This window comes from Equus quagga, chromosome 10 (assembly GCF_021613505.1).
Source record: "Equus quagga isolate Etosha38 chromosome 10, UCLA_HA_Equagga_1.0, whole genome shotgun sequence".
NCBI lineage: Eukaryota > Metazoa > Chordata > Mammalia > Perissodactyla > Equidae > Equus > Equus quagga.
The window spans coordinates 63992577-64008599 of record NC_060276.1 but is presented as its reverse complement, the minus strand read 5'-3'; the positions used below and the strand labels follow the sequence as shown (position 1 = coordinate 64008599).

General features: G+C 38.9%; 1 protein-coding gene across 1 annotated transcript; it reads right to left on the bottom strand.

The window, feature by feature from the left end:
* Positions 1-3021: 3021 nt before the first annotated feature.
* TAF9B (TATA-box binding protein associated factor 9b) lies at positions 3022-11422 on the bottom strand. Its single transcript, XM_046673899.1, has 7 exons — positions 11060-11422; positions 10366-10447; positions 9906-10042; positions 9695-9829; positions 8858-8933; positions 5985-6095; positions 3022-5078 (listed from the first exon to the last, which is right to left on the bottom strand). The coding sequence occupies exons 1-7, from the start codon at positions 11108-11110 to the stop codon at positions 4903-4905; spliced, it is 768 nt and encodes a 255-aa protein (XP_046529855.1). The 5' UTR covers positions 11111-11422; the 3' UTR covers positions 3022-4902.
* Between the last annotated feature and the right edge of the window lie 4601 nt (positions 11423-16023).

Genomic DNA, 16023 nt, shown 5'->3' with positions numbered 1-16023 from the left:
CCCCTTTGCTGGATCCATTTTACCCCCTTTCTTGATTTACTCCCCTTTTGTGAAACACCAGACCCCATTAGCCTCCTGAGAATAAGTGCCTGGGAGGTAAAATTTTTGAGACCTTATCTGTCTGAAATGTCTTTATTCAACCTTTATACTTGCCCATTTGGCTATATGTAGAATTTCAGCCTACATATTCGCTTCTCAGACTTGAAGGATTTGCTTCCTTGTCATTGCTGAAAATCCAGTGACAGTCTCAATTTGATCCGAGCCGAAAAGCCAAGAAACTATTCTAATGACATTCTGAGTCTTCCTTGTCCTTGTAATTTTCCCTTCCTTTCTCTTTCCTGTCATTTTCATGGGCTTTTGGGAGTGATCAGAGGTAAACACATGACTTAAAAAGGCCATATTTAACTGGAATTTCTCTGCTGGGCATTTTACAAACTAGATACGTATTTCACCTTTGTGGATAAAGAAATAAACTCTTGGACAGGATCAGAGAGTTAGTAAATAACAGCGCGGATTCAAATCCAGGTTTTCTGATTCCAAAGGCTGGTGCTTTTTCATTGTGCCTCACTCCCTGAAATGATCCTTCTGTTCTAGGACTTTTTTGCTTGACTCTGGAGAGAACAGCAAAAGAAAATTTTGGTGGCTGCTTTAAACACAACAAAAGATTTGAAGGCTTGAACTTTTTCTTAGAAATTCATTTGTATTTTCATTAATACTGTCCCCATAGTTGTAGTTAATTTTAAAATGCACCATGTTTCTGCACACCTCTAATGGTATGCTATACCCTGGTTTGAGAAGTAGGAATTCTAGTCCAATCTTTTTGTAGATGAGGTCTAGAGATGCTACCTATAGATTCAGCAAATTAATGTCACAGCTGGGCAAGAACTTTAGCATACTGATGACTTTTTCTCCTACTGATTACCATTCCCCCAACATTTTATTATTTCAAATGTCCAGAGGAATTCAAAGAACTGTAAACACCCATAAACCTAGCACTTAGACTCTACAACTGCTGGTTCATCTACCCATCAATCCCTGATTGTACTTTTTAAGTACTTTTTGCTGAGGAAGATTAGCCGTGAGCTAACATCTATTGCCAATCTTGCTTTTTTTTTTTTTGCTTGAGGAAGATAAACGCTGAGCTAACACCTGTGCCAGTCTTCCTCTATTTTGTATGTGGGTCACTGCCACAGTGTGGCTGACTAGTGGTGTAGGTCTGTGCCTGGGATCTGAACTTGTGAACCTGGACCACCAAAGCAGAGCACACCGAACTTAACCACTAGGCCATGGGGCTGGCCCCTAAGTATTTTTTACTAGACTCTGCCTACAGGATCTTTCTCCATTTATTTGCATCATTAACCCAGAGAATGAATGGGGAAATGTAAATAGCCAAATATTTGAGTGACTGCTAAATGCTTAGGACATAATGGAGAGAACATAAGATAGCATCTGTGTTCTGAAAGGAATTTATAACCTAGTTGAGGAAGATAGTTTATAACAGACAACTTATGAGCATATAAGCTAGAATAGTACAAGCATGTGCTTCCTGTTAATATAAAATTATGAATTAATTAACATTGCAAACTTTAGGCTTAAGTGTAGCATATTCACTTTTAACACCCAGACAATATATATATGCCTGTATATGGAAAAAATTATCTTTGTCATAAACAAATTCAATCTCTTCTTTAGTTCAGTGTTTCCTGCTTCCCTTCTTTTCCTTTTTATGTCCAGAACTTCCCTCTAGAGGCACATGATGTAGAAGTCAAAAAGGGGTTTACAATGAGAAGACTCCTTCCTGCCTCAGTCCCCTAGCTACAGTTTCCTTAGAAGCAACGACTCTAAGACTGGTTTCCTTCAATCTAGAGCTACTTAATGCATATAAAAAGCATATCCATGTGTGTATATACATATAAATATATTAAAATATGTATTTTTCTTGGTGTCGTCGATTCCGACTCCTAGCAACCCTGTGTACAGCAGAGTAGAACCCTGCCTGGTCTTTTTGTGCCATCCTCTTCCCTTCCAGTGCTATATGCGACAGTGCTCTCCTGCCTTTTGTAGGGTTTTCACAGCTGATTTGTTCCTTTTGGAAGTGGATGGCCAGGTCCTTCTTCCTAGTCTGTCTTAGTCTGGAAGCTCTGCTGAAACCTGTCCACCATGGGTGACCCTGCTAGTATTTGCAATACTGGTGGCATAGCTTTTAGCATCACAGCAACTTGAAGTTCCCACAATATGACAACCAACAGATGGGTGGTGTGGTTCCCTGACCGGGAAATGAACTCGGGCCACAGTGGTGAGAGCACTGACTCTTAACCACTAGACCACCAGGGCTGGCTAAAATATATATGGTGGCATATTATACACACTGCTTTGTACTTGCTGCTCTGATTAGTGTTTTCCCTCCTACCTCATAAGTACTTCCCTTCACTCTGGACTCCTTAGACTGCAGCGTGCATTACATCTTCCATTCTCTTTGAATGCTGGCTGTATTCCTATATTCATACTCAGATCAAAGACACTTGTTTCCTGCTTGTAAAAGGAAGAACTTGGGATGACAGTGTCCTCACCCCATTTACCATCAGTACATCTTTATAAAGATTCCACCTAGAAGCTGGAGGATAAGAGCTGCCTTAAGTCATTCTTGAAGCTAGATTAGGTGGACGTAATTAGGGAAGGGAGATCTGCAAGCTAGATAAAGCAGCCTTCATCTGAATGGGCAAACCACCCACTGGCTGACCTAGTAAGTCAACGTTGACTCAGATTACAAGCTCAATTATATGTACAAATTCCCCCCAAAGACAGAGCATGCTACATTTTTAAGCGATTTAAACCCATATCCTTTCACTTTTATTTTGCTTTACTATGACGAGTTACCTGCTGATTCCAAATAAAAGCAAGCAATTCCCTGATTTATACTTAATTCATCACTTAGACAAATCTTAATTGCTTTTTGGACCTCAGAATTACTGGGCCTTGTTCATCTTCTTTGAATCCCATAAGTCAAAAATGAAAGATAAATTATAAGTTCAATTTTTTTTAATTAATAATCTTGGAACAAATACATTAACAATTCCTTAGAGTTATATAGCACATTATAATTTTGAAAGAGCTTTCACACATACCAATTAAACCCTCACAACATCCCTGTGAGGTAGGCAGGGTTGGTGTTATTTTCCTGTTAAACTAGTGAGGAGAACAAGGCTCAGAGGTGGAGTAAGGTCACACAGTTGGTAAATGATGGAACCAGGACTAGAACCTAGGCCTTTTGACATGCCGCCTCCCTGAGAACATTCAAGTAATGATATCCTAGAATGAAAATTTTTCTCCTATGATGTTGATCAGATCTATTTTTATAAGTTTGATACCACCTTTTCCTAACAAACATCCAAAAACAAACTGTGATGAGACGTTTGTTCCCTGTTACCGGACTATTTCTCTTTGATGTATCAAGCACCATCCTAAGATGAAACTTACTTGTGTTTTAAGTTTTGAGGATCCTTGGCTACAAGTTCTAAATCATGATATGAAAATTTATTTTAGAAAGTTCTGCAAAAGTATTCCTATGTTGAATATGTCAAACTTACTTAAACAAAAACAACACAAGCTCTATATTTTTGAAGCTTTGCAATCTTTCCCAGTAAGATGTTTCGATGTGTATAAATGGAAAGTAGGGAAAGGTGTTTAGCAACAGTAGAACATTCCTGGGAAACCTATGCAGAGTGCACCTAAATGCAAGTCATATCACACTAATTTGTTTTTGTTGTTGGCCTTCTAGAAGAAGGACAACTATTAGAAAACTTTCAGGTTTGATCCCATCTTATGTGTGACATCCTCAGCAACAAGCTAGAAAGATGATCTGAATTATACCAACAGGAGGGTCCAAGCAGTAGTGATCAAAGCATAAGTGCATGTGGTAAAAAGGAAGAAAACAGTTGCTCTTCAGTGGTTTTGCTTAGGTCCAGTGTAAATATACTTATCAAGGCAGATTTAAGCTATAGCATCTTCCACATTAAGTTTAGAAACGTGAAATATGGTGGGGTTATCAACTTGGAATATAAGATGGAGGAACTGAACGTAACTGACCCAAAACTAGATGTAAAAAGCAAAGTTAAGCTTGATGGGCATAAAAGGCAAGGGATAAAACTCAAGTGCTTTAGTATGGAGAGAAAAACAAAGCAAATGCAAACCTTCAGGTTAAAGTGAACCACAGAACATCAGGCATGTAAAGCAGGTTTTAAAAATATGAAAATGATACTGAGCTGTATTATCAGGAATGATGTTTTTAAAATTCCAGTTTTGGCCTTTTAAATTTAACAGCAATGGGGAGTAACTTAAGCCTACGTGGGGGAGGTGGTGCAGAAAACAAATGGGATCTAGAAACGGGGTTGAGGAGGTGGGAGGTTAGGGAACACCAGGAAACAAGTTAAATACGTTCAAAATGGATTTAGAATCCCTTTAAATACATCCTCTCCAAAAAGTGTTTTCTAAATTGAGAGATTTGGTCAAAAAAGTTGGTGACAACAAAAGTGACTATTTTACTTTACAAAAGAAAGTATTTAAATGTACATTAGAAATGATGCTGTTAAAGATTACTCCACTGATCAAAGTGTTGAAACTGAAACGTAAGTGCTGCTATCAGTGGTACCCGGCAGAGAACTGCTTCCAAAAATAGAATTGCCAGAGTAGGACTCGACGTTAACGAAACTATTAAGAAACAAGTGCTTTTTATACTTAAAGCCTAATGAAAAAACATTGGTACCCTTAAGAAATCTAACAGTTTGAACTAACGTGAAAAATATTGCTGCTACATTTAAGTTTTCTAACATAAAACTTGAGAAGATCTAGAAGGTTCTAGTTCAGTATACTGGGCTCAAAACCAACTACATGTGTGAAATGCATCTAGACTATATTCTTTATAGTATCATTGTCATCATCATCTTCATGTTTTCTCTTCAATGGGTTTGATTCATTGGCCATGTTCTGTGATGAAACCATATTGGTCGTAATAAGAATATTTTTGGACCCAATCATTGAAGGATTAATCAGAACATTTTGAACTGCAGTTGTTGCAGGAACTGTAAACAGAGGAGAAAACACCCGATACTATGAATTACCCAGAATCAGAAACATGGTAAAAAGTATTCAACAAAGCTGAATTTAATTCTAATAATTTCAATAGCATGAAGTGCAACTATGTCATAGAAGAAACTCAGGTAATTATACTGCATTAAGAGTTAAATTAAAATTTTTAATACTTTAAAGTACTTAAATTAGTATCTAGTACAAGGTTAAAGAAGTTCTGTTAGGTTTCTTTTTGAACTTAACTACCTAAAATTTCAATTAGTCATGGGAAGCAGCACATTGGAGTTCATCATGGAACATTAAAGCACACATTAAAAGCACATGGTCAAGGTCAGGACTCGTGCTTCCCTTACAGGCCAACATTTTATATAAGTAGTTTACTGTGTGCAGTTAGGTTTCAGAAGATGTGAAATCTAAACATACGCATTAGTAAACTATGCTGTAACAAAATTCTACTTATATTAGTCCAACTTTCTAAGTATCCTTCCATAAAGTGAGTAAAGTTACAATTTTCATTAGATGTATGCTAAGTTGTAGTATTTTCTTGAGCTTTAACCCTAAGTGCTTTTCCCTGAAGATACCTTAGATTTGTGGACCCTTATTTTCATTCACTGTTCTTAGAGAATCTGATGATCACACTGAATACTCTCCCTTCCCCTCCAAAACATTACATATATTAAAATTTCACACACTTTTAGTGGGCTCATAGACCCTCTATGAAGACCCCTGATTTGCAGCATTACTGCCACCTTCCTGTTATGATATTAAACAATTTAACTCTTGCTATAGGAACACAAACTGTTCTATAACCACAAATTATTGACACATTTTAAAGTTCAGAAAAAATATTTTAAAAGAACCACTTACAACCCACCCCCGACCCCTGCCCATCACATTACCTGGTTTGACAGGTGTGGACTGAGAAGGTGGAATCTGCACTGTAAATCTTTGGCTTGTCACTGACGCTGGAGGTGCAACTTTATTTGGGACAGAGACTGTTTGCGGGGTTGCTGTAGTTGTAATTAACAGACCATGTTAGTTAGATGACTTGCTATACAGGGTCATATTCTGTACTCCTTAGCTTATCAGAAACTACCTTCAAAGCACAGGGAACTAATGAAAAGTGAGAAAAAAACATCATTAGAAATAAGAGCAAAGTAACTTCAAAAATGTTTACAAGCTGAGTAGGTTAGAAGCTAAAAATTCAGGATAGTGTAACGAATGTAGGCTCTGGAGCCTACCTGCCTGAGTTTGAATCCAGGCTTTATGACCAACTGAGTGTCCGTGGGCAAGTTATTTAAAACTTTTTGTACCTCAGTGTTCTCATCTGTTAAATGGGGGATAACAGTACCTATTTCACAGGATTCTCGTGAGAATTAAAATAATCTATGTAAAGCTCTTCAAACAGTGTCTGGCACTGAATTTTAGCTACATGAAGTCATGAAGTTGAGCATTTAAATAAACTAGCAGAATAAAGACCCAAGTTTTCTATTAATTACCTTAGGTGGCACTTTTAGTCTCTGTCACTTGCTGAGAATTAGATGTCTATTATGCCCATGAAACTAAATCAACATGCATCTAACAAAAGCCTATCAAATGTACCACTTGGGGTCCCCAGGTGGGCACAAAAATCATACTCTTTTTCTATATCCGGATACTTTTTTAAGCAGACAGGGATCTTAGAGATAACTTAGTCCAAACCCCCCTCATCTTAATTCTACCCATTACTCCAAGGTACAACTCAAATACCACCCTATTTTATAAAATTTCTTTGATTTGCTGGAAAGTCATTGCCTGCCTCAGAAATTCTCTTAACACATCACAGGAGCCTTATTATTAGTATCTTATCTCGTTCACTAAACTACAAGCCTTGGCTAACATTTTTATCCTTGTGAGCACATGGCTTTGTGTCTTGCTCCTAACAGGCACTCAAAAAATATTTGCTTAATGAATTTTGCAAGACTCAAAGACTTAGTATGTATACTGATGTCCAGCTCTCTCAAAAACTACATTTGTGGAAATGTGTCTGTTCCTAGGTTTTTCTTTGGGGATGCAGGCTTTCCATACATCCCTCTTCCCTGGAACCAATAGTCTGCCCAGGGATAGAGTTGCTGAAAAAAATCACAACTATCATCATCTTCAGGGACAAAGGAGAAGAGAGCCTAAATAGGGGAAGAAAGCCCAAAGGTACCCAGGAATCTGGGTTTTAGTGCTTTCTCTCCCAAACCCAGAAGGTGAGGCCTTAACTCCAACATATCTCCATCCCTAGGCAAGTTTTCCCATGTATTAAGGAGCAGTCCAAAGAATTTGGTGAAACTTAATGAAGCAATAGAAGTATTTTGTCAAAATTCACAGTAGGTAGATGTTTATTATTATTACTATTGGCTATTACCATAAGGAATTATTAACATTTAAGTAAGTATGGAGTTTAGGCTTTAAAACTGAACACAGCAGATGCTTGGGTCTCATGCTTTATGAAACTCATTTTAAATTTTTTTAAAGTTTAAAACTTGCCTCTTTGTTTTTAGCAGCTCCCTCACTCTATATTTTAATAATCGCTAAAATATGTACTGTAAATGTCTAGGAATAAAAATCACAACTGATAACTAAAATTGGTTAACTTGTCAACACGTGTAACTGATTGCCACAGCCTAGAGTTTTTAAAAAATTAGTATTAGCTTAAGTAATATGAATCCACAGATAAACAGAATATGATCAAAGTTACACAAATTATATATGCAAGTCTCTCTCCTCAAAGGTCACATGCAGGTAGTTAGAAGTGTACAACGAATACTATACCAGGCTCATCTTAAAATGCTGAAATGTAAATTCACATCCTGAGACTATGAAGAGATTGTCTACACACCTCAAAAATCACACGCTGCTTCTACTCCAGCTATGGGACATCTACAGGACTCCAGTTATCAGCAGTAAGAGCCAAAAACAACGCTGGTCAAAGAGAAGGGGATTTTTTCTGAAAATACTTTAGGAAAGAAAGCCAGCAGAAACATAGGATAAAAAAATCAGGAAATCTAAATCCATTATTTATGTTTTCCTCATTACTTAAACAACGGCATTAAAAAGAAACAAATAATGGTTTCTAAATACTATTCTCCACTAAAAGGAATTAGGGCTTTTTGGAGAAATGGCTGATTCTAGGACTGGGCTAAGGAAAATATAAGACGAGCTTGGAACATCTTGTGCCAGAAAGCAAGAAATGCTCAAAGAATGACGGAGACTTGTCACAAAGGACACAGGAGCTGGCTTGAAGGAGCTCCCCCGACCATATAGGACAATCAGCACCACTTTTGAAAAGGTTAGTATTAAAAACAGAATGACTTTTTCTTTGATATTCTGAAGCTTTTTGTACATTTTAAACTTCTTTCTTTTGACTGCATTCTCTTGCCAATTTACTCAGAAATTTCTTTAATTTCTGATAAGTAGGCTACTGCCATGAGTGCGTTTGGCAACATCATTTGTATAGAAAGAACACAGCTTAAACTCCTGTTTTGGGGATCATACTTTACACCAACAACAATGGTGGGTAATGTCCAATTCTATACTCATTTGGGATCAGATATTCCTTGTGGCTTTCTTATTTTGAAATCTGATAAAATACCTGTTTATAGCTTTACTAGAGGAAAAGTAAATGTATCATTGGCAACACATACGCGAGTTTTTTGACTTACCTTTTGACTTGCATTATAGTTCAAAATCAAGTGCTAATGCACTTCTTTAACAGCCAGAAAAGCCATTTCCCTCTGTCACTTACCTACAGTAGGAGTGGTAGGTCTGCTGCTAACAGCACCAACACTTAACCGTGGAACTAGTCTTCCTTGGTTAGCTCCCTGGGGGATTTAGAAAACAAATTACTTTTAATGTTGTTCAGATTTGACATGTTAGGATTTTATATATATAAAATACAAACATAATACATATCTATATAAACATGGATATGAGTATACATATGTACATACATATATAATTCTATATAGTATTTAAGTTTAAAGTAGAGTTTAGTATAAAGTTTAGTAAAGAGTTTAGTAAAGTATAACTTCCTTATGATTTTTAATCTTAATCTTAACCAGTCAACATCTTAACCCAAAAAGAAATTCTCTTATAGTGGAATTTCAGACAACAAAGGCAGCCCAACGGGGAGAAGACTTTTTCAGTGGTGGCAGAGCCTTAGGTTCTCTTTGAGAAAGCAAGTCCAATTCTTGATGGCATAGCATTTACTCTGTTAGTGGGCTTCACTCAAAAACTATGGTATAGGCGGAGAGGTGGGGAGTTATGAGACCGGGGAATGAGTCCTAGCTTTGCTACTAACTCCACAGATGAGTTCAGGTTCAGTTTCCTCATGTGAAAAGTAAGTGTTGGGTTGGATCAACACGAAAGTTCCTTTTAGCTCTAAAAATCTTGCATCTTATATTTTGTATTTTAACATAGCAGCTAATTGCAGACATGGTATTTTCAAGCCAGTACATTAAAAAAATCCTAGTAAATTATTTCAGCCTTTAATTTACTGCATTATCTATAGGAATTTGCTTTTTACAAATTCCCCTAACACATCTCACCTTTTTTAAAAGCTAAGTTGACTAAAAATTCTTACCTTTTTAACTAAGGACTTCAGCCTATAGTTTGGAGCTGTTAAGCAGTATCTGTCAGGTGGCAGTCTGGGTCCTGCATATGGCTTAATCAGTGGTAAAGGGGTTTGATTTTTCTGCCTTGCAATATCCAGTAAAAACTAAAAAAAAATTGTTATTAGAACAACAATTAAAATAATTATAAGTAAAATGAACTTCAAATAAAAGTTTGCTTACATCTCTTGGGGGAGGAGAGGTAAAAGACTGGTCAGCACGACACTGGATTGCCAGTCTCACATCATCTGCATCAACATTAGGTTTCTTAGCATGGCTGGAATAAATTTTTGCATCGTCCAAAATTGTAGTCACATATCCTTTAAGAACAAAACATTATTTTCTTAAACATATGAAAACAGCTTAATATTTCTAGCCACTTTTCTTAATGGAAGGTTCCACTAGTTTCTAGAAAGTTTATCAAATTTGGTTCTAATATCTAATTGACCTTTCTATATGATCAATTTTGAACAGATATCACCACGTAAATACCACTGTCCCCTAGCTTGAGCTCCTTTTTACTGCTTTAGGCTGAATTCTGTGATAGTAACTGTTAAAGTAATTTAGTTGAAAATGCTTATACAATAAAATGATCTTTTCAAATTCAGAAGTTAGGCAAATTTTTGGTGTATTGTTAACTTACGGAAAGCAAATTCCAACATTTGATTTATAACCCTTGGTTCATACTCCGTAATTCCCATATCCTTCAGGATCTGTGCCATCACCTGTGGATTCAAATAAAAGCGCCAGATGCATAATCTAAGTATTGGAAATCAAGACTGGACCGAAGGTAGTATCTATATTTATAATACAAGGTCCCCTTTCTCTGGGTTCCAAACTTGTACTCATCCCTTTCCTCCCAAATGAGTGTCAGGATCACACCAAATTTCGTCGTACTCTCTTTGCTGGAAAACTTTTAATTTTGGGGCGGGGGCGGGGGCGGGGGCAGAGAAGAAAAAGGCCGGGGTTGGCTTTCGCAGCAGAGAGGTAGAGGTGGCTACAGCTGGTTGTCATTTTCGGATGTGGCGACGGTGGAAGCTAGCATCAGGACCCCGCGAGAGTCAGGGCTCGCAGACGGGGCGAGACGACGAGGCGGCCAGGGCCCGAGGCCCAACAGACGGAACCGGGTGGCTAGCGGGTGCACTCCGGAGGGGCTGCCGGGGTGGCAGGACATCACCCGGGGGGCCAGGGCACCCCCATCTCCCCCTGCCCCTGGCCGCCCCGGCTGGGCTGAAACTGGCACGCGAGCCCATCCTCAGGCCCTCCGCCTGGGCCTGCCTCCCAGGTCCTTGGCCGCGCGGAGCTTCGACCCCCCGCCTCTCAGCCTTCGCACTTACCAAAGCATCTCTCGGAGCGTTCTTGGGAGGCGCCATCTTGCCCGACTCCATGTTATCCGGCCACTAGTCATCCGGGGAGCGAGGGCTGCTCGCGGGCTCCTCGTTCAGGCTCCGCCCCTGCGGGGTGCGGAAGGCGGGGTTAGCGCGCCCGCCCCGCCGGCAGCCGCTTCCACCCCGCCCGAGGAGGCTGCGGCCGGCTTGGCGAGCCTGGAGAGTCGGCTAAGCCTTCCTCGAGGCGCCCTCGGTCAGCACTTGGAAGAGCTAAGAAGCTCGTCTTCCCAGAGCTATCTGTAAAAGTGCACCAATCGGGCCACCCTTGTCGTTTTTGGGGCCCTTCCTCACGCGTCCCCTGCTGCCACCCTGGCTCCTTCTGTCTCCCTGGAATGCTCGCCGGCCTGCCTCCACCTGCCCCGTGGTAGGGTTGCCTGGTCAAATGCAGAGCACCCAATTACATTTGAATGTCAGATCAACGACGAATACATTTTTTTCATAAGTATATCCCCAATATTACACAGGGTATACGTAATACTACAAAATTCTCTGTTGTTGATCTGACATTCAGATTTAACTGGGCATTCCGTACTTTTACTTGCTAAATCTGGCAACTCTACCCTAGAGCGTGCTGTCCACACAGCAGGCCTTGGGTCATCTCTCGTCACACTCAAAGGCCTGTCGTGGTTGCCCATTTCATACAGATGAAAAGCTAATACCTCTGAATGCCTGCAAGATTCCCCACCGGAGCCCCTCCAGCCTTGTACCTTGGCCCAGAGTAGTTGCCTCTGTCTCTGCTGAGGCCCATCCATGACCCTCACTTGCCTCCCAGATGCCCTCCCCTCCCCCACTCTCCACAGAACAGCCTGAATGACTTTTGGAAAACGTGCAAGAGTTAACCGTCTCTGGCTTAAAGTGTCCCAAAGAGAACTCTTTCTTACTCTTCCACAATCCACCAACGCCCTAGCGTTCTCCAAGCTAAGAAAAGGCACTCTGACCGCCCCCCCCCCCCCCGCCCCCAGGCCGGAAACAGCAGTTAGCCATGTGTCGCTCTTTCCCCCACAATCCACACTCAATCTAGCAGCATGTCTTGTCAGGGCCATCTCCCAAAGTCACACCACGTCTATCTGTGTCTCCGCATCTCCATCTGGTGCTACTACACTAACAGTCCAAGCCAACAGCTTTACTTTCCAAGACTACAGAAATTGGTCCCCAAAATAGTGCCTCCCCGACATTCTTTACACAACCAGAGAGATCTCTAAGTCATAAACCAAATAATTGTATGCCTTTCGTTAAATCCCTCTAATGGCTTCCCTCACACACACAAATTCCTACTGAGTTCTGGGGCTTAATGGGCTCTTGAGTTTTGGGTATCAGCTCACCTCATCGGACTCGTCTGACTCGGTTGTCCACCAGGCAGCCATCTTGAACTTTCGCGAGGTCCCCCACGAACCACGTGTTCTTAATACATTGTTTCCGGTACGACCCTGATCTCCACGCTCCGGAAGCGCCTTGCCCAGCTCACCATGGGCAACCTCTATGCAAGACTAATAATGCTTTTCTCCCTTTCGAATAGGTAGTATATGCAGAGGGTACAAATTTAAAAAATACATTTAAAAAACAAGAAAGAGAAAGCCTCTCTGGCTTGTTCCAGCCACTCATTTCACTTTCACAGAAGGCACCACTGTTTACCAGTTTCTTGTCCATGTAGTTTACAAATATTACCTTCTTTATATCTTATCTCCGCACCCCCCCCCAATGGTACCATATCTTTGGGGTTACCAACCTTCAGAGAGCCTGGGACACAGCAGTACTAGATGAAAAGACCATAGTATATAATAAATAATTGCACACATGTATTATTGCTATAATATAAAAATGTGAAAATAGATGTTCATTTTAAATTATGTTTTTCTATTTACTTTTCTGTTACATACATGCTGTTATTTAAACAAAACAATAGGACTAATTAACTGTGGCAATTAGTAGTAATTAATAGTAAGACTAATTAAACAATATATGTGAGAAAATATAATAATATTTTTCATATTTCTATCCTCCGTCATGGCAACTTATTTAACTCTTGGATATTTAAATTTTGTAGGTCATGTTATTGTATATTCTTAATATGCGTAAATGTGAGATGTTAAAAAAGGAAGACTGTAAATACAATAAGACAAACAGCTATCATCTATCACCTATATTTAATTTAAAGAAATGAAATATTTCTTTTGACCTCATGGTACAGTACGATATTTTTACTCTTTCTTTTTCTTTTCCAATAATACTTCTCTGAACTGCCTGCATCCTTTAGGAAGTCCTTTTCTTTTATGTGGTGGTAAAACTGAATATAGTCAAACATAATATTCACTTTGATATACATCTCTGCTTTTATCAAGCCCACATCAGACTGATTCTTGGTGTCAGTTCAGTGTGATGGCATCAGGCTAAATATCCTTTCAAAAAAAATGTTTGAGTATGGAATACTCCTAAGTATTACTAACTAGGAGCAGCAGGTTTTTAGACTTGTAGGAATTCGTTTTCAGCTCTCCAAAAATGCCCATTCACTTAGTGCTAGAGGCTCGTGTTAGTAGACAAGCTATTTGTCAGTCAATTAGGTCCTTTGCATCTATACGTTTGTCATGTAGGCTGTCCATCACTAAAACGTCCATCATTTTTGAGCACTCTGAAACACATTAGATGTCATCATAAATTAAACCTTTCTTTCTCAGGGAAAAAGGTTTTAAAGCACAGAGGTAATTTAAACCTGTGAAGTTGAAGTTGGATTCCAAATAAGTTAAAATGTTAGTCAAGAAATGAGAAAATCCTATTTAACTCTGGTGCCTTTCTGGTGACTTTTTTTTTTTAGCTCTGAAGGAGTCTCATTTCCAAAAACTCCATCTCTTTTTTTTTTCCTGTATGAGTTTTTGTCACAGCCTACACATAACATCAGAGAACTTGGGCACAGTCAGTTGATCCTTTTCTAGCCTCCTTATGGCCTGTTGAAAGATCATCAAGCCATTTTAGAGGAACAGCATATACATCTCTGTTTTACTGTAATCCTTTTCTCCATTCTCATCATCAATGTATTTCCAAATTAAAGGACATTTTTCTTGTCCCACATTTTGAAACATATGTTTACAGCCGGCCAAAATTTTAACATCTTTTCTATGGCCAGTTACAATAATAGCCATCCTGTCTTATGGAGGTTATCCCTTCCATTTCAATAAAGTAAAAAATCTCATTAGGTGCTTCTGCACTTTTTGAAAAAACTGAAAAGTGACCCAAAACTTTCATTATGAGAGCTTCAATAGCCCAGGTAAGCAAATCACATCCCTTTTTTTAAGCAATATTGTGTACAAGATGCACAGTACATTTAGCAGATAAGATCTTTTCATTTTCTTTGGTACAAAGTTTACAGACTGAACGGAATGTGCCAAAATTTATATTTGCACTCTGCTTGAATATGCACATAGATGAGCAAAATCTAGTTTGTATTTGGACAAGATGGCAATATTCTTTGGTTCCATGTTTTCTATATTTTTTTGTTAATACCTCCATAGAATTCAAGAGGAAAATTTGAAACTCCATTTTTCAAGTCGGAGTTCCTAAGAACTAGGGGGAACAATTTTTGTTGTTGTCGCCATGATTTGATGCATCGCTCGATAAACTTGTAGAAAGTATGATCATTGGTAACATCTGACAGAATCAGCTCTACACTATAAGAAGCCAGCACATCTGTTTTCAAAATTTTCCCTTTTGTTTGCTCACAGAACGTTTTAGTTGCAACCTCTGAATCAGGAAACATAACTTAGTTTTGTAGAGCAAGCGAGGCAACTTGACAATAATATGTGTTCATTCATATGGAATCCCCAGGCTAATTCAATGGTTGCTATTGTAAACTGAATGTTGGCGTCTTATTGGGAAATGAGAAACTTTTGATTGATTATGAGGTTCAGTCTCCATGTGTGCTTTTACATTCCTTTCTCCACCATACCCAATCTCATATTCTTTTTTGCATATTGTGCAGTATGCTCTATTTTGGTTATTTACCTTCCTAATCCAGTTGTATATGTCCTTCCCTCTGCCATTAAAATGATGGTTCTCTGCCTTTTTTGGTGATGTCTGGGTCATGCTGCCATTGGTATTGTTCTCATGTTCATTATTTGAACTCTTAGGAAACATGGTCACAATATTAACAAAGTTAAAAATCAAACAAGCATTATCTTGATACAAAGCACAGCAGTTAATCTATATGCCAAGTCAAAGATGTACTGGTAACGTTCACAGTTACAACCCACTTAATTTGGACTCTTAAGTCATATCACTTGGAGTGAGGCAACACTGAGGCCAACATTGGTGGTGTGGGGAAAAACAGTGACAGTGGCTACAGAAGGCAGATAATCTATGCCTTATCCATTTGACACTAAAAACAGTGTTGCTTTCAGAAAAACCTCTGTTTTTTTGGCCACTATATGAGTGTTGCACTTTATCCCCAAATGTCTACACCTATCACCCCAAACAGGGATTTTTCGTATCCCAGGGAGAGATTTCCTGGGATGTGGGATTTTCAGTGCTAAAACCAAGATAGTTCTGGGAAAACCAGGATAGTTAGTCACCCTATCACTGATCTGCATTCTAATTAAAACTTCTGAAACTGACATCTATTCCTTATCAATACCTATAGAACTACCTCATTATTATTTTAAAATAACAGCTTTATTGATATATAACTCAGATGCTGTACAGTTCGCCTACTTAAGGGTGTACATGGAGTTTTGCAACCATTACACCATGTATTTTAGAACATTTTCATTCTTGCACAAAGAAACCCCACTTGAGGGACACAAATTGTCTCACTCTTATTGCAATGAATGATACTTCTACTCCCAATATAATCTGTGCTTCACTAGGATTCTACTTTTTATGTAGACATCAGGCTTATACCTGTCTACTGCACACTAACTTATCCT

What these genes read in the sequence shown, in the direction of transcription:
- TAF9B (XM_046673899.1), bottom strand. Translation starts at nt 11,110, where the DNA reads ATGGAGTCGGGCAAGATGGCGCCTCCCAAGAACGCTCCGAGAGATGCT. An exon ending in AATGTTGGAATTTGCTTTCC is followed by an intron (nt 10,043 to 10,365) that starts GTAAGTTAACAA and finishes TTGTTCTTAAAG; the next exon opens with GATATGTGACTACAATTTTG. An exon ending in GTCCACACCTGTCAAACCAG is followed by an intron (nt 5,079 to 5,984) that starts GTAATGTGATGG and finishes CTCTGTTTACAG; the next exon opens with TTCCTGCAACAACTGCAGTT.